This window comes from Mytilus galloprovincialis, chromosome 5 (genome assembly GCF_965363235.1).
Source record: "Mytilus galloprovincialis chromosome 5, xbMytGall1.hap1.1, whole genome shotgun sequence".
Taxonomy (NCBI): domain Eukaryota; kingdom Metazoa; phylum Mollusca; class Bivalvia; order Mytilida; family Mytilidae; genus Mytilus; species Mytilus galloprovincialis.
In genome coordinates, this window is record NC_134842.1 from 26,581,136 (window position 1) to 26,603,188 (window position 22,053).

General features: G+C 31.0%; 2 protein-coding genes across 2 annotated transcripts; one reads left to right on the top strand and one right to left on the bottom strand.

Annotated features, from left to right (window-relative positions):
• Positions 1-2,026: 2,026 nt before the first annotated feature.
• On the top strand, positions 2,027-7,054 carry LOC143075496 (uncharacterized). Its single transcript, XM_076250927.1, has 3 exons — positions 2,027-2,425; positions 3,908-4,095; positions 5,745-7,054. Exons 1-3 carry the CDS (start codon positions 2,142-2,144, stop codon positions 6,899-6,901), a joined length of 1,629 nt encoding a protein of 542 aa, XP_076107042.1. The 5' UTR covers positions 2,027-2,141; the 3' UTR covers positions 6,902-7,054.
• Positions 7,055-11,030: 3,976 nt separating this feature from the next.
• LOC143075497 (uncharacterized) lies at positions 11,031-21,182 on the bottom strand. The gene is made up of 2 exons (XM_076250928.1): positions 20,540-21,182; positions 11,031-12,378 (listed from the first exon to the last, which is right to left on the bottom strand). Exons 1-2 carry the CDS (start codon positions 21,151-21,153, stop codon positions 11,283-11,285), a joined length of 1,710 nt encoding a protein of 569 aa, XP_076107043.1. The 5' UTR covers positions 21,154-21,182; the 3' UTR covers positions 11,031-11,282.
• Between the last annotated feature and the right edge of the window lie 871 nt (positions 21,183-22,053).

Sequence of the window (22,053 nt, forward strand, 5' to 3'; positions counted from 1 at the left end):
TCAGTACAATTTTTTATTACGTCAATAGAAATTATCTCCCTTATTTATTACGTCAATTGGGATTATCTCCCTTATACCATTGACCTAATAAAAAAAAATTAATTGCTTCATAGTCCTTATATTTTAATTTTTCACAGTTTTAGATTAAATATCTAAAATATATTTGGTTGATATTGTCCTTATATTGAATTTAAATATAATAATATGTAATATTACAAAATCAGGATAAATTCGTTACACAGTGTTCAATTGTCCTAATACGGATTTTATTGACCCGATAAATTCTCGTATTAGGACAATTACACACTGTGTAACTAATATTATGCACAGGATAATACCTGCATGTCTTACTGTGACAATAATGTAGATAATTTAGTAAAAACACTTGAAAATGACAGTGGAAAAATGATAAAATGGTTTTCACAAAATTTAATGAAAGCAAATCCGCATAAGTTCCAAGCCATTGCTATTGGGAAACTGAAGACTGAAAATTATAATTTAACTTTTAATTTAGAAGGCAATGAATTTTCATGTGATGAAGATGTTAAACTCCTAGGTGTAACGATAGATTTTGAACTAAATTTTGATATGATATCTCACAAATTTGTAAAAAAGCTTCTAAACAACTAATTTACATTCTTAAACGCTTTGGCAAATATCTAAACAGGTTGGGACGTCTAACAGCTTACTACTCTTTCATTCTTTCAAATTTTAATTATTGTCCGGTAATTTGGCATTTCTGTAGTGAAAAAAATACGCAAAAAATTGAAAAAATACAGGAAAGAACTCTCCGTTTCATATATGAAGACTAGTAATTATATAAGCAGTTATGAAATTTAATTTGCTTTTGACTTCTAAACTTCCATCTTTAAAAATTCGCAGACGTAGACGTAGAACCATTGGAATTGAAACATTTAAAATTGTACACAAGAAAAGTCCCAGTTATCTTCATGACCTAATAAATATTAAAACTCAGCGTTATAATTTTAGATCTAAGGAAACAGCTGACATACCGAAAGTTAAAACTACAAGATACGGGTTAAAATCATTTCGTTTTAGTGCTGCACAATTATGCAATGATCTGCCTAACCACATATAAGACAGTAAAATTCTTTAACTCAATTTTCCAATCTAATACAGAACTGGAAGGGCAACTTATGCCAATGTAAAGCATGCCATTAGTGATTTGATTGGCATAGTTTTGCTTCCCCCTTTTTTAAATACTAAAATTAGCTAACTATGATTTTATATTTTGATCTGCATGAACAGTGTTATTTTATTTGCTTATGTCATGTATGTGCTTTTAATTGTCCTGCTGTAAGGTATACATGTATGTTTTTCTAAATATGTGTGTTTTGTTTACATCATGTTATTTGTTTGTGTGTATTATAATGTCGATTTTAAAAGCTCACTACTAGTAACATAATATATACGAAAGTTAATCCAATAGACAAAGCCATAAGTGATAAATTTATAATATTCAAGGAATGACTGTAATATTTTTTCTGTCTATGAAGAAATAACATTAAAAATTTGGTGCACACTGAATAAAGTGCGTAGCGGGTTATTTAACAGTGTGTACCACATTTTTTATGTTATTTTGAATAGACAGAAAAAAATATTACACTCATTTCTTACAATTTTATTCTAAATTCCATTTCAAACCGTAGAAAACCACGAAGAAACGTTGATGACGTCACGGTCACATGACTAAATTGTATATATGGGTTGATAACAAAATAACGTCAGCCAATCAGAAGACGCGTTACATCCAAAATTAAATTGTTACACTTATGAAATATCCATGTGACAATAAGACCTCAGCTCTGTCCTCAGTTCTATAATGACATTTTTTTTAAAATAAAGAAGCCAATAATTCTGTCTAACATGTCTAAAGCGTATATAAAATATTTTTCATTATCAGGTAAATAAATAAAATGTTCCTCATAAACGGCTGTTTGTTTATAAATGACTATACGATATATGTTTTCCTCGTTATTGAAGGCCGTTCGGTTGTCTATAATACGCAAGTTTCGGGTTCCTGCCTGAGTTATCGTTACTGAATGAAATCTCCGGTCTGAGGTTGCGTTCCGTGTATTTCTGTACCGGAAGGTGGGACTGCTAAGGACGCCTGCGGGAAAATGGTGGTTTATCATTGTTGTGTTCCAAACTGCACCGCATCAACTAGAAAGTTTAACAAACTGCATAAATATCCTTGGATGCAAGGTGTGACATTTATTTCTCTGCCGAATAAGACAAGGAATGCAAAGGAAAGGCGAGACTGGTTGAGATTGATTAGGCGGCCGAATGATTGGACTCCAACGAAATACACACGTATTTGTTCACTGCACTTTGATGAAAACAACAACAACACTCTACCAACACTGTTTCCTTACAACAATTTCAAGAAGCCGTTGAGTGAAAGGTAATTAACAGATCCTCCCCCCCCCCCCCCCCCCGCAAAAATAAAGCAAAGTATCGATCTTACTTGTACAGGTCTATGAGTACATGTATGATTATGAACCAAAGGAACAGGTTTCTATCAATGGGAAGGTCAAACTCTCTATTATAATCGAAGCATGGAAAGTCGAACTTCCCATTAATAGAAACAAGTGCCTGTGCTTACAGCAGTTGATCAGGAAAGAAAGGGGATGGTGCAAAAACATTCTTAAAAAATATACTACAATGTTGAGTAACCACAAAAAATGTTTTTTTCAAAGATTGCTTACTAGCAATGGTGCAAGGCTTGTAGATTTTCTTTAGTTTCAATACTATACATGTAGTTAAGACTTGAGATGGTGTATGGTTTGATGTCATATAAATAAACCTGCCCAGCACCTCTCGATACAATGTATCTTTCTTGATTTCCTTCTGTATGGTCTGAGGAATAGGGGATGGGTGTGTAACAAAGCATATTTACTAGGAGAAGTGCTGCCCAAATTGTTTGCAAGTCTGGACTTTGCCATTTTCAGCATTATTTTTTGGTGGGCGGGGGCTTTTTCAGAATCATACTTTAATTTTGCATAAAAAATCCTATTTATAAATATTTGTTGTTTATTATTATTATGCAAAAACTCTAAGATCTGTCAGAATGCAAAAAATGGCATTTAATTTTGTAAAATAATCTATTACCTTTTAAGATGAAGAATTGGTAAACAGCTACATGTACATGTTTAAAGCTTGGATTTAAGAGGAGTAGGATGTAGTTTTTTCCCCAAATACTTTAATACAATGTATGACTAAGTCATTATTTATTAAAGCTGCATTATATAAGAGATCTTGTTATTGTTACTGATTATGTATATATATATTTATATCAGTTTTTAGAAAATTTAATCTCAGTGCCCATTCCCTAGCAATTGTAAAGGGGGCGTTATACCAACATTGAAAGAAATCAAAACATTTACTCATCCTGTGAAACAGTAATAAACAAGAAATTGAGGATGAATACCAGTTCTTTTCAATCTATCCTTTCTATACATCTTTGATGGATACTTATATACAAAATATTATACCTAATCTTTATTTCAATTTTATTAAATTTCATTCAGCTATAACACTGAGGCATATGACCACAATTTTAAATAGCAGTTTGTCAGTCATTATAAAAATCACCTTAAAGTATATTAATGATTGTTTTTAATTGAGAACAAATGTTTTATTAATATTTTTTTAATATGTACATGTACATGTACATGTATCCTTTTTTTAACATAAAATTGAGAATGGAAATGGGGAATGTGTCAAAGAGACAACAACCTGACCAAATAAAAAACAACAGCAGAGGGTATGAACATTAATAATGTGTTAACTGTCGATACAATAAATACTTTGTATATCATTTATATTTACAAAATATATGTTTTTCTTTTTATTATATAATGATATATTTAATTTAATATTACAGAAAAACCAGCAATTCAACACAAGTTGGAACAGACAATAACCTTGAATCTCCAATGCATGCATGTAACTCTGATCATCATCATGGATCCATCCCTGAGAGCCAAGTTATCTTTTCGGCTATACCTTATGTTTGTGGAGAAGTTGAGGTCATTAGCACAGAAAAGTTTGTTACAACTGAATATTTGCCAGGTAAGAACAAAAAAGTTAAAAAGTTTTGTAATGTTTATTTCTGTCTTATTATGAGTAAAAGGATAAATATATTTGGTATTTGCGTACATTTATACCTTGCAAGGTCCTCATGCCCGTCAGAATGTTTTTTAGTCGACTGCAATCTCATTTCATGGATCAATGATCACGGCAAAAAGCCAAGGTTGGCAAAAAAGTGGTCAATACTAGTATTGACCATGCCAGTGGTAAATACCTGGAAATACTGGCATTTAAAGACACAAATTTTTATTTCTTATAGCCTCAATATGCATTTTTTAATGTAAATATGTGGTACGGCCTAAATAGACCCTAATTTTTTTCCAGTCTTACTTGGCCTAAGACCCTTTTATACTAATATGATAGGTTATTTGTAACTTTTCTTTCCATTTAAAGTATTTTCAATACATATGTATGGATTATTTATAACCAAAAAGCTTCACAAATTTAAAATTGCTGGAAAATATTACATCTTCATGTAAGGCCCCCTTCATTGAAAAACCTCAATTTTTAGGCACAGGCTCATATAAATTTGACTTTTAAATAATTATGCCAAGTCTGATAAATCAAATGAGTACTCAGTTGCTTTTAGTACATGATAAGTTATATATTAGGCATTTTAAAAGTAAATTTTTGCAATATTTTAATTTTTAAAGCCCCAAATGTTTATAGTTGAAATTTTTCAATTTTAACGTCAAAATTTTACACGCAAATATGAGTATAGAACTTCACTTATTGTCTATAATATACATCCTATTGTCATGAAACTTTGTAAGCAGTGTTATAATTTATTAAGCTATGGTCATACCAAGTTTTTTTAAGATTTGTCAACTCTTTCTATCCTATTAGGTCCGAGACCACAATTGTCGTCCCTTGATTTTCGTTGTTCACGAATATACACCCTAGTGTTGATAGTGGGTTACTTGCCATTAATTTTTATACCCCTTCCAAATTTATTTCTCCATGTTTAATGCCTCAAATTGCAAGAAGGGGGATGAAATTACACTGTAAAATAATTTGGGTCCATAATTTTAAAGGAAAGTAGTGATTTGGTCCAGCTGAAAAAGGTTGAAAATTAGCACTTTGGAAGCTGTCAAAAGATTTCAAGACGCCCTAAACATAAAATTGTCCATATTTTGAGTTAGAGCCAATGAAGTTTTCTATTATTTTGATATAATTTGTCCCAAAAGTAGTACAACACACTGTAAAAGTTTCTTTGAGAAAGCGCAGGTGGGATTTTTTTTATTTTCATTTATGTTCTAAAAGAAATGCACTACGAAATAATTGTGGTCTCGGACCTATTGACCACTTGGGGAGTATTGTCCAGGGCGGTAAATACCATTAAATTTCTTGTCTTCTATGAATGGGGATGGTTAAATGTAATCAATCAAAAGGTTGAAATTTAAATATTAATTGTTTGAAGATTTTTTTTCCATGCTTATTTTCACAACACATAAATGCATCTTCATATCATTTACCAGCTGGGGCATACATGTCACATGGACACATGTACATTCACCATTTATCTCAAATGTCATACAATAACTGAAACTTGAGTTATATAATTTTATTAAATTTTAAAATGCTCAAAACACTTGGTGCTGCTGTTTATTTAATCTTAATTTTATTTTCAGGTCAAAGATATGTATCAAAATTAAACTATCCCACACGTAAGCCAACTAAAGACCATGACTACAGTTATCACAGAGATGATAAAGTGCTTGTAGATTCGTCTACTCAAACAGAAGTTACAGCTAATGATATCAGGCTACTGGAACAGGAAAATGACAGACTCAAGCATACCCTGGAAGATAAAGAGAGCTTGTCCAGAGAAATTTTTGTTAAACATGTTACCAAAGATGACAAACATGTGAAGTTTTACACCGGTGTTCAAAATTTCGCTATTTTAATGGGTATTTTCCAGCTTCTTATTACCAAATGTTCCAAATTAAAGTATTGGTCTGGCAAGGGAAGTGTTAATGACAAAAACTACCAAACTGGAAATAAATTAAAGCCTGGACCACAAAGGAAATTGACAGATTTTCAGGAATTTATACTTACGTTAGTACGTCTTCGTCTTGGTCTAATAGATTATCACTTAGCTGATATTTTTGGAATCTCAAAGACCCGTGTTTCACAGATATTTACAACATGGATAACATTTATGTCAGGTTTATTTGGAAAACTAATAAAATGGCCATCGAAGCAACAAGTAAGAAAACATATGCCACATTCATTCAAAATGTTATATCCGAAAACAAGATGTATAATTGACTGTACAGAATTTTTTTTTCAACATCCAAGATCTCCTACAGCACAGGCCTCAACATACAGCACTTATAAATCAAAAAATACTGGGAAATGTCTTTTAGGGATCTCACCTTCTGGAACCTTCACTTTTGTTTCAGATGTTTATGGCGGCAATGTATCTGATCGTTTTATTACTGAAAAGTCTGGTTTTATGGATTATATTGAAGAGGGAGATGACATTATGGCAGATAGAGGCTTCACAATAAGAGATTTATTAACAGAAAAAAAAGCAACATTAAATATGCCACCATTTACCCGCAAGTGTGTGTGGGGAAAAAAGAAAAGACTTAATGTGAATGAAATTAAACAAACTCGCTCTATAGCTAAGTTGAGAATTCATGTTGAAAGAGCCATTCAAAGACTAAAGCTATTTAAACTAATAGGAAATACTATAGCATGGTCTCTGAAACCATTGACTAATCAAATGGTCAAAGTTTCAGCATTTTTATGCAATTTAATGCCAAAATTAGTTAGGCGGTAAAATGTCCATAGAGATCTAGAAATGGCACAGTTACAGATATTACCGGAAAAAGTAAATTTACACATTAATCTAGTTTTAAAACTCATACTTTTAAAAAAAATGCCATTTAGAAAGCTAGTCTAATTACTGCTTCATTTTTTTTTTTTTATTAAAGGGGGGGGGGGGGGTATCTAATTTTCTCCTTAGATTCTTAGAGGGGGTCATGATACCCCCCCCCCCCCCCTAAAAAAAATTTAGTCTTGGACAAAGAGTTGTCTCATTTGACAATCATACCACATCATTTTTTTAATAGGTTGAAAACAGTATGATTAACTGAAAAATTAAACTTTTAAAATTTGCACCAATGTAATGTCTTGCTTTTGGTGTTTAATCAATGTAACAATTTTGTGTTTATTGCAAAAATACTGAATCTTTGACCTTTATTACAATGAATATGATGTCTTTTCAATATATGATCTTTAGATTGGAATTTTTGTTACAGTTAACTGCTTTTAGTTAAACTGCAATTATAGTTTATGATATCAGGCTACGTTATATATATACTGGAACAGAGACCATGTTATAGTATTTCCTGCTGATTTCATTAAAATTCTGTAAAATTTGCATTATTTCATGTATTTGATTTATGACTTTTGAATGTCTTGCAGAATTCTTCTTACTTGTTAGATCTGAACATTTTCATGCATAATGATTATATTATTAGAAGTTTAAAATATTCAAGTTAAAGGTATATCAGTTGGAATTATTTTCATGATATGTAACAGCATTACCGCATTACCAAAGTTGAAAGCTAGTCTAATTAATTTACTGCTTCATTTTTTTTTATTAAAGGGGGGGGGGGAGGGGGGGTATCTAATTTTCTCCTTAGATTCTTAGAGGGGGTCATGATAATTTTTAGCATCTTAGCAATACAAAAGGATTGTTTAAAAAAAAATCCAGATGAGGGTCCCCTACATTGTACCTAAATTGCACTGCTTTACGATCAGTAGATTCTAAAAGACATACATGCACAAGTAGATTAATATGAAATTGTGGATTTAGGCCGCAACTAAAAGAATATCTGTTTTCCCTCCCTGGGACTATCCTTTGTAAACAGACCAGGAAGGCAGGTTAACTTTTTTTAACTGGATGTCACAGCCTGATTACATGGGGGGAGAGCGGAAAAAAACATTTTAAATTTTAGTCTTATTTTACATTTTGGTGGGGAACTAGAGAAAACACCTGGAAGCTAGGGCTGATTTGTAACAAATTACAGATCACTTAAATGAAATTATATATGTTATTCTGTTTGTATATGTATTGTTTTCTATGCAATAACTTCATTTTGATGTCTGGGATGATAAGTGCAATTGTTTAGCACTGTCATGACTGTTGAATATTTATATTGATCTATATTGTTGATCACTGTGGAATATTTATATTGTTGATCACTGTTGAATATTTATATTGTTGATCACTGTTGAATATTTATATTGGTTACCACTGTAGAACATTTTATGAATTGTTTTCCAATAAATAAGCTGACACAAATGAATGACTTCATATTGCCATTTAAAGTAATTTTTAAAGTATGTATAACAATTTCAATGTGTTTTGTTCATGCCTTAGTAGTAACTTCATCTGAACAGTGTAAATTGAAATGTGAAGAAAACAAGAATGTGTCCATCATGTCCATAGAAAGTACATGCGTACAAAAGCCCTAAAGTGGAACATAAAAAATTTGACCATTTAAGTAAAATATGCTTCCTCTGTGTTCAAGGCCGTTCTTTGACCATTAATTCTTAACTTTAAATACATTGCGACTTGGATGGAGAGTGTCTCATTGTCACTAATACCACATCTTCTTATTTATATGATGATGCAGTAACCTGGTTATCCTGCAATCAAAATTAGGAAGTAATGACAGAGATTATGGTCTAGCTTTATATGTTTTTACCATTATTTCAAACTTTACATTAGACAATCAGTTTACATGTACAATGTAGGTGGTTAAGTGGTCTATGGTGCTACATGTAGTTACAGTGTTGGCAGTGTTTCCATGATATCACAGGAGCATGAATTAAAATCCTTGTGAGGGAAGAAAAATGCAGGTCTGACATTGTTATGCTGTTATTTAGAGTAATTATATATAAATTAAAACATTCAGACTAAAGCTAATAAAATAAGAGAGAAACCAGTGAATTTTCAACATTACAGAATTCCAACCTCCATTAAATAAGTAAACAAGAGTGCACACACTGAAATGTCTCCCCTTCTATTCTAATCATTGATATTATGTTGATAGTCCTAAGTATAAAGCTACGCTTTATAACAAGTACCATAAACTTAACATTAACCAAGATAACTAAACAAAGACCAATGAACCTTGAAAATGAGGTCAAGGCCAGATGAACCATGCCAGGCAGACATGTACAGCTACAATGCTTCTATACAACATATATAATTGACCTATTACTTATAGTTTAAGAAAAATAGACCAAAACACAAAAACTTAACACTGTGCAATGAACCGTGAAAATGAGGTCACGGTCAAATAAAACCTGTGCGACTGACATAAAGATCATAAAATATTTCCATACACCAAATATAGTTGACCTATGGCATATAGTATTAGATAAAAAGACCAAAACTCAAAAACTTAACTTTAACCACTGAACCATGAAAATGAGGTCAAGGTCACATGACATCTGCCCGCTAGACATGTACACCTTACAATCATTCCATACAACAAATATAGTAGACCTATTGCATATAGTATGAGAACAACAGACCAAAACACAAAAAATTACCTATAACCACTGAACCATGAAAATGAGTTCAAGGTCAGATGACACCTGCCAGTTGGACATGTACACCTTACAGTCCTTCCATACACCGAATTTATAGTCTATGGACTTGACCACCAAAACTTAACCTTGTTCACTGATCCATGAAATGAGGTCGAGGTCACTATCCCTATGTCGAGCTTTCTGCAACAAAAGTTGCAGGCTCGACAAAAAACCACAATCATTGTACACCCTTGTGACACTTTTTGGCATATTACCCATTGCTACATTTATATACATGTAGCATGTGTGCGGTTTTTCTCAGCATTAAAAATCATGATGTGCCTGTCTAAAATCAGTAACCCCTCATTTGTCTTTGTCAGATAATGATTTTTCCAGAGAATTTCTTGTTAGTGGCTTTTTTTTTCTTCTTAAGATGTCAATTTTTTGTTGTTGGGTTGTTGCCTCCATCATTGTATATCCCAAATGTGTTATTCATAATGTGTTACTTTCACGATATTGAAACAGTCATTTATTAAAAAGATTTATGCATGGTTTCTTGATGTCCAGTGGCAAGTTTATAGTTCAAGTTGTACCAATTTTATTACACCAGATGTGCATTTTTACAATGTATGCCTCTTCAGTGCATGATGCCTATTAAAAGTGTAACCACATTTAAAGAAGGATAATAAAAATTCATATTCAGGTGGAGAATATGTTATTGGGATAGGAATAATTCAAAGATTGATCCTTATTTATACTTGAATGACTCCAACCGCCAGATTCTTCACATACATGTAGTTAACAAGGAAAAAGTCTATGAGGAGGACACATTTTTCTGACTCCAGGTACTTCTTTATACATTACATCCTTATTGAAGAATCAGCAAATAATAAGTGTTAGACTCGGCCACCATGAAAAAAATGAAGAAAAGAAAAATGCTGCAAAACTGAACCAGGAGTACAAAAAAGGGTGTTGTACATTTGTATATATAAGAACTTGTAGTAAAACTTTTGGTAAGTCCTCAGTTTAAAGCTTATCCTAGTGAAAATAAATATGACACAGTATGTTTAGAAATTTATCTTTCAATATGATTGATTTTGATTTCCTTTTGAAATGTTTTTGAGGGGATGTGGTCAATTGTTAGTGTATTCCTATATCTACATGTATCATCTATAAGGTCATGAGGTGACAAAAAATAGTTGTTTTATTGTCCTTTGATCTCTGCTGGATAGCTGTCTCAACAGCAATAATACTTAATCTTCTTTTTAAAGAAACACATGTTCTCCAGTATAAAATACATGTAGCAGTACATGTTCATGTATCAATACATGTAGTTTAAATATATGATAAAACAAACGATATGAACTTGAAAACAGTACTTAAGTTAACTGCAATTTAATATCACCTTTTTTATGATTTTTAACATCAATAAAACAATAATATAAAAACAATAATTTTAAAAGACCCATATATTATTAGAGTAGTCACAATTACAAATTTTACATGCACAAAAGTGACATTGACTGTTTCTGTAATTGTACTAATAACACAATAATGAACATTAATGAAACAATTCATTATCAATATATATGCTTAGCATGCTAAGATCTTCATTAATCCTGGATTAATTTAGGGACAACATATTTACTGTAAAACAAGTTAACTTTGTTCAATACACTACTCCACAAATGGGGATCAAATTTAATTCTCTCAACATGTAATTTGTGCTTTTCTGTTTTAATACTTCCTTCAAGGTAAAGTACAAAGTCACACCATTGTAAATTAGAAATTGCCATTTGAGATTGAATCTGTATATACCAATTTGAAGTTTTCTTTAATTTAATGACACCATCAGAGGTTTTGGTAAGATGATATTTTTTTTCACTGATTTCAACTAATGTTAGATTTTTGAATGTGTAAGGACACTTAATTTCTACAATGCCTTTCCCACAACATTTACAGTTAACAATAGCATCTGGAGAAGCTCCTAGATGTGGAATATCTTTGTTTATTATCAGTCCTGATAGTTCAACTACAGCCTTTTTATGTTCAGAAATATATTCCTTGCTGTATAAGTCTCTTGCAAGATGCTCCCTTTCTTTCCCATAAATCATTGCAGGAGTTGAAAAATTGTTGTTTTTGTCCAATATCTGTCTGACAATGTAATTGTTTTTATCATTGCCCTGATAGTGATACACAAGAGGAATTATTGATGAAGTAATCCTACCTAGCCTGTACTCATACCAATTCTGATTATCAGACTGACCTTCTGTTAAAGAATAAATTTGGTCACAGTCATCCTGGTTCACTTTTGATTTGAGGTATTCCAAAAAAGAAGAATTTTCCAAGAAGTCTTCTGCTGATTCAATGATAGATTTAGGCATGGTTAAACTGTCTTCAGATATATCAAGCACTTCAATAATCTGAGTGTCATGACCTTGAATTAAGTTGTGGAGACCTGCTTCAAATTCTACATCAGACATGTTGTCATCATGGTTTATTGGGTCATACACATGTTCAAATGGCTGTACCCTGGAATTTACTGAATGTTCTATACTATCCAGTTTCATAGGAACAGATACCTTTCTTGGAATATCCCAACCGCATTTGGTATCTGTACATGTCTCTGTGTTTCTATCTATGTGTCTGTCAGACCAGTTTGCTAGGCAAAATAACAGTGCTACAACATGCTTACATCCTCCATCATCCCTGAAAAATAGAGAAAGAAATTCAGGAGCATAAAAGATATTTATACATGTATGTAAAGAACAGTTATATGTTTAGATTATTATGCCCAGATGACAAATTAAGATTTAAGTTCTTATTTTTACTTTACTCTATCACTGGAGTAGGTTTGACAAAAAAGATTTTTTGAAATATACTGTATTATTCATGACTTACAATCAACTTGAATTCATGAGATCATTTTTTTAAATTGGCTCTAGAATTTATTATTCTCCTTAAAAATCATGTAATTCTCAAAATGTGGACACCTTTTCATTTTTTTTTCAAAGTTCAAAGCTCAAGTGACTCATATATACAGGATTGTGAACAAGTTATTACAACTAATATAAATCCATTTTTATTTTTTGTTGTTCAGTTGCTGTCTCACTGATGTATACTTTTTATCCATATACCATTTATAAATACATATACATATAATGTTTAAACAAATACTGAGTCTGTAAGTTCATACAAAATGAAAAAAAAACTGGATCATATACACTATATATACATCTTATACCACAAAATTTCATAGGCATTGTTAAATAAATTGTTTTCTTTGTTAGTAAATAACTGGTCATGTAGAAGATATAAATAAGTGTACTAGAAAATTATAGATGGAAGAACCTGTTTTAACACACTTGTTAAGAAAATTTAAGGATAGAATATTAAAGAAGTATGCATACATTAGTTTTGTCTAAATAAATAGAAGAATGCATATGGGCATCAGACTTTAATAAATAAATGATTATAACTTTAAAGACATTTTTTATTTAAATAAAAAGAATATGTAACACAGTGTGAATCATTTTGAGGACGAAAAAGGATTTCATTTAAATTGTAAATTTAGTATTTAAATTAAGTACTACAATATACCATGTATACATTTGTACATTGTACATTTCATAAAGAATGAACAGTATATTGACCTACAAAAATGTTTCAGTATCAAATAAGGAAAAAGCAATATTTGAATTAGTTTAAACTTTTTCGGATATCATAGATTAAATACCTAAATTACTGAGATTAGTAAACTCTCAATTAATTTCTTAACTGAACTGAAGATAAGAGATTTAACAAGGACTTTGAATTAACTATGAATTTGTTAATATATAACATCCAACTATAGTAGTTTTTTCTGCATTTTTTCATACATGAACACAGCTGCATGAACATGTCACATATACAGAAAAATAAGTTAAAAAATATTGAAACAAGTACATGTATGCCTATCCGGGTTATCCCACTTAAATTTAAAAAAAAAGTATAATTTTGGACACCTTAAGAAATCAGGTTTTTTTTCTTCATAATTTTTTAGAAAGAAAATATATTTGTTGGGGCCAATGCTGTGACAGAATATTTATAATTCTACATCATCTAAATAACTTCCGGTTGAAGGAAAAGATGGCAGCGTCCATGCTCTAAACAATAAAATGATCACAATACTGACAAGAGTGAGTCATAGCTACAAATAAACAAGATATTTACAAACAATTCAAGATGAGCTCCTTAGAAATGCCACCGTTCCCGTTCACCAGTGATAACTCAACTTTTAATTACGATGAATACATTCAGTCTCTTAAATTACCTCCCTTTGAACCATCCAAAATCGAGAAAATTCCGTATGAAACTATCAAAATAAACCAATATAAACCAAAAGCAAGTATGTACAGTTTTCATACCAGTAAGGAAAGACTACATCTTTGGATAAAAAGTATGACAATGAGATACTGGGAACAATTGGGAAAAAATAAACAATTCAGCATAAATTGGGAAGAAATTAACTCTGAGAAAACACATGAAATACAAATAAAGGTAGATAATGACAAGATGACAAAAGTAGATAACCCAAGACTTTTTCTTATAAAGATATATTTGAAAACTGGAACAATTACTATTCAAGGAAATGGGTATACTGTTTTTGGTGAAGAGGAATTCCCTAAACTATTAGAATTTGTTAATGCATGCCGAAGTAAGGACCAAAATGACAATCTTGATAACAAAGACCCAATCGAAACAAACATAGAACGTGAAGAAGACCAAGATTCAGACACCAAACTCAAAAAAGTAATAAATGAATCTGAAACAGAATTAAAAGAAACTGTAGAATTAAATACAGAATCTGAGCTACAGGTACATGTATCTCCTTCCCCGTCAAAAAAAGATGAAACAAAAGAATCAATCAGTGAAGATCAAACACTTGACAATACAAATGAATACTTCGGTGATAAATCTACTGATGAACTGGACCCTTTAAATACTACCCTAATAGACTTGGATCCAGTTAGTTTGAACAAAGTGTGCAATCCTAGCCCCACTAGGAAGTCAAAGCAAACAAGATCAACTGATATTAAGAAATTAAGTGAGAAACTAGACAAACAAATAGAATTAAATCAAAATTTGACATCTTCCATCCAGAGAATAGAAGGAAAAATCTGTAATCTCTACTCATGCAGAATAGATATAGATAACATTCAACCAATTATAGAAATTATGAACCAAAAAATCATAGCAGTTGAAACTCAAGTTAAAACAAATTCTACAAATGACAATAGTGAGATGCCCCAAATAAAAATACAAAGCCTAGAGAGAGAAAAAGAGGCAAAAGAAGAAACAATCAGGGCATTACAAAAGCAATTAGATCAAAAAGATCAAACAATAGAAAAACTTATCACTGAAAAATCAAAGGACTTTGATCACTACAACAGACAGTTACAAGAAAAATCAGAAGAAGTTATAGAAAAACTTCACATAATACATCAACTTGAACTTCGAGTTAAAGACTTGGAACAACACAAACATAAACCAGCTATAATTGAAAAAGAGGAGTGTGAAAAGGAAATAGGAAATACGTCATATAATGTACACACTCAAAATCGGTTTTCAATACTTCAAGAGAAAGAAATACCAACACAATTAGAAAGTATTCAAAAAGACAAAAAATACGAAGATACTCAAACCACTGATAATAAAGTTGATCTACTTATTATATCAGACTCCCATGCAAATTATTTAAAAGAGAAAAGACTCTACAAATACAAAAAGGTAAAAATTCATATTTTGACAGAAGGAAAAAAGAACGTTAATGGTGCAAAAGAATTCATCTTAAATACAACAATACAAAGCGACAATGTGGTCGTTATTGTCGGCAGCAATGATCTATCTAAAGCAAGATCATCAGCGGAAAAAATAATGAAAGAAGTTGAAAGCCTCATAAGTGAATTCCAAGAAAAAAATCCAAATAGTAAGCTACATGTGTCGCCTTTATTTCATAGGCTGAAGCAAGAAGTATTTAACAACAATGTGGATGAAATAAATTTCAAACTTCGACATCTGGCATCCAATAAAGTTTACATTCTCAAAAATCCATACATCAACAAACTCAATGAATACTTTTTTAGTGATGGAGTACACTTTACAGCACTGGGCACTAGTGAACTTGCCAAAATGATCAAAAATAACTTGAATGAACACCTTGGGATGGAATCATATTCCAATTACACAACAAACCAAGGACCAGAACGTTCTCAAAATAGAAACAATGGATATAAAGGATTCCAAGATCCTTTAAATAGGAACAATCGATTTAAAGGATTCCAAGATCCTCTAAATAGGAACAATCAATATAAAGGATCCGAAGATCCTTTTTACAGCAGAAATCCACAAAGCAACCCTGGATTAAGTCCGAACGAGAGAAATGTACTGATGCGGTTACTGAATATATAAATTATCAATAACACTCGAAATAATTTCACTTTGATAGAATTATTATTATTGTTTGTTATGTTAATATTAATGTGTGTGTATGTCTATTGAATCCAATTTGATAATATTGTAATAATATTATAACTTAATTCACCCAATCAGAATTATGCCTCCTTTTTACACATTTTGTATCCAATGGAGAAAACATTTCACATGAGGTTTTTACTGAATCTTTAAAACTATTTTAATTTTCATTAGTATGCAAATATATGTCATCCTTTACACATTATAATATCAAAAATAATTGTGTACAATAAACAACAAGATGTATGACCAGGTATGCCTATTTAATTGTAATATTACAGTACTTTTTTAAACAGTCAGAGTTATGCCTCTTTACACACATTTGCAACTTTATATTATTAATGACAATTTACACACACAAGTGAAATATAAAAAATTCACACCTTTCATTACAACTTATATGATTGATGCTTGTTTATACATAATGAAAATGCTAATCAATGTCATCGGGTCTCACAAAATCAGTATTGTGGTTATGTTTTAATATATATATACATAAAATGCTTCAGCTAGGATGCTGGAATATAAATGGTTTCTCTAGTCAAAAGTTAAATGATATAAATTGTAGTAAATTTGATATTTTTGGAATAGTGGAGTCATGGACCCACGGCGAGTCATCGATATCTTTTAAAAATTATACATGCTTTCACCAACCTGGAATTAAGAAAAAAGGTAAAAGAGGACGAAGATCAGGTGGAATCATTCTTTATTTTAAAAATGAATTCAAAAAAAGTAATGCTATCATTAAAATAGCCCAAAGTAAAAACTACATCTTTATTAAATTAGACAAAGATAAATGTGGTCTTACACATGATATTTTTTTAGGCTGTGTATATATAAATCCAAGGGCAAAGTCAGTATGTCCAGAAAACGATAAAATTTTTGATTCATTATCTAGTTTAGTGAATAAATACTCAGAATTGGGTAAAGTTATAATCATGGGAGACTGTAATAGTAGAACTGCTAATTTAATAGATTATATAGAACTTGATGAGACAGACTACCACCAGAATTCTGAGGGCAAGTCCAATTTACCTACAAATTATACATCAGATCTAATTTTACCCAAAAGAAACAACCTTGATCCTGAGATAAATGAACAGGGAAGAATGCTAATAGATTTTTGTATAGAATCAAAGATGAGAATACTTAATGGTCGAATTGACGGTGACTCGCTGGGGTTCCATACCTACTACTGTCCAAGAGGAAGTAGTAGTATTGATTATTTTTTAGTTTCTGAAGATATTTTTCATGAATTTGTTTATTTACATGTCTTTCCACCAAATGAGCTTTCAGACCATAGTTTATTATGGACTGGTTTAAAAAACAACAGTAATTATATATACTCACAAATTAACAACAACATTAATACTAAGGATTGTGATCTTCTTCCAGGTAAATACAATTTGGAATCAGGCTCAAGAGAAAAATTTATAGAAGCCGTACAAGATTCAAAACTTTTAATTGATCAATTTTTACTAGAAGTCAATAATCCTGAAATGGATATAAATAATTTATCTGAAAATCTGAGCAATATAATTTTAGACTCAGCAAATAAAACATTTAATTTTAGACCATTCAAGGGGAAAAGAAAGAAAAAGAAAGGAAAACAGAAATGGTTTAATGGAAATTGTAAATTTTTTAAAAGGGAACTTAACAATCTTGGAAGTAGATTACAACAACATCCTAATAATCATGATTTAAAAACATCATACCACCAGTTAAGAAGGGAGTACAAAAAATTACTAAAAGATACAAAAAAGAAATTTATAACAGATATAATTGATAAATTAGATTCTCTTCATGAAGATAACCCTAAATTATTTTGGAAAACCATTAATAATCTGAAGAAAAATACAAATAGAGAAGAAAATCCTATACCTCTATCTGAAATGTCAAATTACTTAAAAAAGCTTTATGAAGAAAATAATACTGATTTAGATATCTCGAAGATAGAAATTGAAAATATTAATAATAAACATTTAGATTATGCATTCATTTGTAAAGAAGTCAGAGATGGCATTAAAAAACTTAAGAAGAATAAACAACCAGGAATAGACCTTATATATAATGAATTCCTTTTATATGGAAAAGACCTATTACTTTTACCTATTGTTAATTTATTTAACAGAATTTTATCAAGCGGAAAATTTCCAGATGCTTGGAATTTATCTTGTACTTCCTTCTTACACAAAAATGGTGACATAAACATATGCGATAATTATAGATGTATTAGCCTTACCAGCTGTCTTGGCAAGCTTTTCACCTCATTATTACAGAAAAGACTGCATAAATATATGGAAGAAAATAATCTTTATAATCCCTTTCAAGCAGGATTCAGACCAGATTATAGAACTGCAGATCATATTTTCACTATTAAAACTTTGATAAATAAATATTTACACAAATTAAAAAAGCCTATTTTTGCTTGTTTTGTAGATCTCTCTAAAGCTTTTGACTCTGTTTGGCACTCAGGATTACTTAAAAAACTATTAAATCTTAAAATTGGAGGAAATTTCTATAAGATAATTAAACATATGTACTCTAATTCAAAGTTTGTGGTAAAAAAAGAAAACTTTATTTCAGAAGCTCATAGAGCCAATAGGGGTGTTAGACAAGGTGATGGTCTTAGCCCTCTGTTATTTAATATATACACTAATGATCTGCCAAAAATATTTGATTTTTCAAAAACATTTCCTGTGTCACTCATTACAACACAATTTAATTGTTTACAATATGCAGATGATTTAATTCTACTGTCAGAGAGTGAAAAGGGTTTACAAGCTTGTCTGGACAGCCTGGGAATATATTGTAACAGATGGAAGTTGAAAGTCAATATTACTAAAACTAAAGTTATGATTTTTAGTAAGGGCAAGAAAAAATCTGCCATCAAATTTAAAATTAATGGTCAAAATATAGAAACAGTCGATAAATATAAATATCTTGGAATGCTGATTTCATTTAATGGCAATTTAAAGCATGCCGCAGAACATATGTATAATAAAGCTCTTAAAGCAGTATTTAGTCTTAAATCAAATATTCTAGATTATAATTACTCTGGTACCAAGCTTAAGCTAAAGTTATTTGATTCTCTAATTAGACCTATTACAACCTATGGATCAGAAGTTTGGATATCCGATTTTACTTTAAAAGATTTAAATAAAGATAATATACCATTTGAAAAAATACATAATAAATTTTGTAAATACCTACTTGGAGTACACAAAAAGGCATCAAATTTAGCCTCCAGGTGTGAATTAGGAAGATTACCAATTATTAATTTTATTACTAAATTGGCTTTTAAATATTTCATAAGACTGCAACAACTTCCATCTGATAGATTTCTTGCTGAAGTGTATAAAGTAGATAGAGGACTTTTCAAAGAGGGGTCAAAATCATGGTATTCATTTATTGATTATAGTTGCAAAAAATTTAAATTGGATGTAAAGAATTTGGAAAATGAAAATCTAGAATTGAAAATACACGATCAAACCATCCAACTAATTAAAGAACAGCTTCAAAATTATTCTAATTACAATTCTGACTCAAAGCTTAAATATTTTTCATTTTGTTACACAAATTTTTCTCTTCAAAAATATCTTGATTTTAATATTCCAAAAGCACTATGTAAAAATTTGACTAAGTTAAGAATTAGTGCACATTCTCTTTTAATAGAAAAAGGTCGTTATCATAGACCAAAAATCCCGCATAACTCAAGACTTTGTCAGACTTGTGATTTATTAGATGATGAAAAACACTTCATTTTATACTGTAAAAAGTTTTCAATTTTAAGACAAGATCTCTTCAAAAAATTAAATATCGACCCCTCGGATTTAAATAAAAGGGAAAAGGAATCTACTATTCTACATAACATTATGTATCCTTTAAATAAAATTAATACAAAAGCTATCTGTACTTTTATTGAAAAAGCTTTTGAACTATATTAATGTTTTACAACTTATATTAGCTCTGTCCAGATATTATTTCTAATGTATATGCATTTATTTTGTATTAATTGTTTTAATATCTGTTCATTGTGTGGAAGACATCAATTGTGCACTGTACATATATATTGATTATCCAATAAACATATTTGATTGATAATTCATGAATCAGAGATAACATACTCTTAACAATCTTCTATATTTACAATGTATCCCCCTCCCCCTCCCAGATATTTTAAAATCACTATTTAATTCATGAGAAAACTTTGGTTGATTATAAAGGGAATCACTGAAGCATGACTGAAGGGGGCCCCTCTTATGTCAGTCAGTGGGCCCCTTTAATGGCATTATATAAAAAGTTGTGGATCCGCGACTGTGCCATGATTGATCATGATTACTTATTTACTACTTACGCTGTGCAATGACATCCTGCTGATATGCACACACCTTCAGAATTAACCAAACACCAAGTCATGTAGGGATCAGCTTTCTGTGATGTTTCTCTGATGCAACTAGCTTTTATATAAAAGTGTTCATGTGGTAAGTTGAAGCTTTCAGCAGAAGAAATATGATTTGACTTTGAAAGTCGGAAGCCCCTCTCATTCTTGTAAGTTCTAAGTCGTGATGGTGTCCATTTAGCATACGAAACAAGATAAGCAAAAACGTCTGCCATAGAAAATACTGGAATATTCTTCAAATCATCTGTCCACCCCTTCTGGTCACACTGAAAGACAGTCGGAAAAGTTACTTTTTCTCCATTTACTACAACAGTACTCCTAAATTGAAGAAACGAGTCTGTGTCATCTGGTGTTGAAATAACTGGTAAATCCAATTCAACAGCTTTAAAAGCAAGTTCTCTCAGCTGTTGAACACTATAATCAGATACCGTCATTCCTCTTTCCATTAAAAATGAGCGTAAAGCTGGTTTTAGCATTCTATTTAATTCCTCCGCCATCGTTAACTTTGTTGTTTGTTGTGGATACGTGTCCCACCTTCCGGTTAGTAACGCGACGTTTTGCGTCTTCATCACTGAAGAGTTACTATCTCGGAACTTGCGTATTGCTTGCAGTACATCTACTTTATAAGGACAAATACGGTAGTGAATGGGAGATAATCCAAAAGCTTTTAATTTTTTTTTGTTGTCTCCCCTAATGGAACGCTTTGAAAACAATGAACAAACCAAAACAAACATGCATTTTCTGAAATTGCCAGTCCTGGTTTAAGATTCAAAACTTCTTAGCTGAACAGGTAAAAATCCATCAAAATAATTTGCACAATGCGAACAAGACTAGAAATGAACTGTTAACTCTAAAGTATGCAGGTTGAATAGCAAGCACTGAAACTGTCATGCAGCCATACGTGTTTCTCGTTTCTCGTTTTTTATACATAGATTAGACCGTTGGTTTTCCCGTTTGAATGGTTTTACACTAGTAATTTTGGAACCCTTTATAGCTTGTTGTTCGGGATGAGCCAAGTCTCCTTGTTGAAGGCCGTACATTGACCTATAGAGTGGGGTGCTCATTTTCGCCATATCTTTCCATGTTTTCTTCAGTTTATGTTCAGGTCTTTTTGTTTTTGAAGTGTACTGATATTTCTAAATGAAGATAACTTCAAGTGCAAATTATTCTTAGCTTGAAAACGTGTTTGTTTTGAGAAAAATCTTCTGAAAAGTGTGATTAAAGGGTGTTTGAAATTTCCTGATTTTTTGTCAACGGGGGACAAATATTCGCCGTTTTTACACATCTATTTAAAACCAAATATAAACTGCAGCTTTAAACAATATTTATCAAAAAAATGTCATTATAGATGAATAGCAGACATTTGAAAGGTGTAAAAAACTGAAATTTAGAGCAATCAGTCAAAGAATTACTAAGAAATACTTATTTGAATTTTTTTTTTCATTCAGGAAATTTGCTGAAAATCGTTG

Excerpts from the sequence above, each read along its gene's own strand:
- LOC143075496 (XM_076250927.1), top strand. The coding sequence starts at position 2,142 with ATGGTGGTTTATCATTGTTGTGTTCCAAACTGCACCGCATCAACTAGA. Across the intron at positions 2,426-3,907 it reads AAGAAGCCGTTGAGTGAAAG|AAAAACCAGCAATTCAACAC; the intron begins GTAATTAACAGA and ends TTAATATTACAG. Across the intron at positions 4,096-5,744 it reads TACAACTGAATATTTGCCAG|GTCAAAGATATGTATCAAAA; the intron begins GTAAGAACAAAA and ends TTTTATTTTCAG.
- LOC143075497 (XM_076250928.1), bottom strand. The coding sequence starts at position 21,153 with ATGAAGACGCAAAACGTCGCGTTACTAACCGGAAGGTGGGACACGTAT. Across the intron at positions 12,379-20,539 it reads GCAGGATGTCATTGCACAGC|GGATGATGGAGGATGTAAGC; the intron begins GTAAGTAGTAAA and ends TCTATTTTTCAG.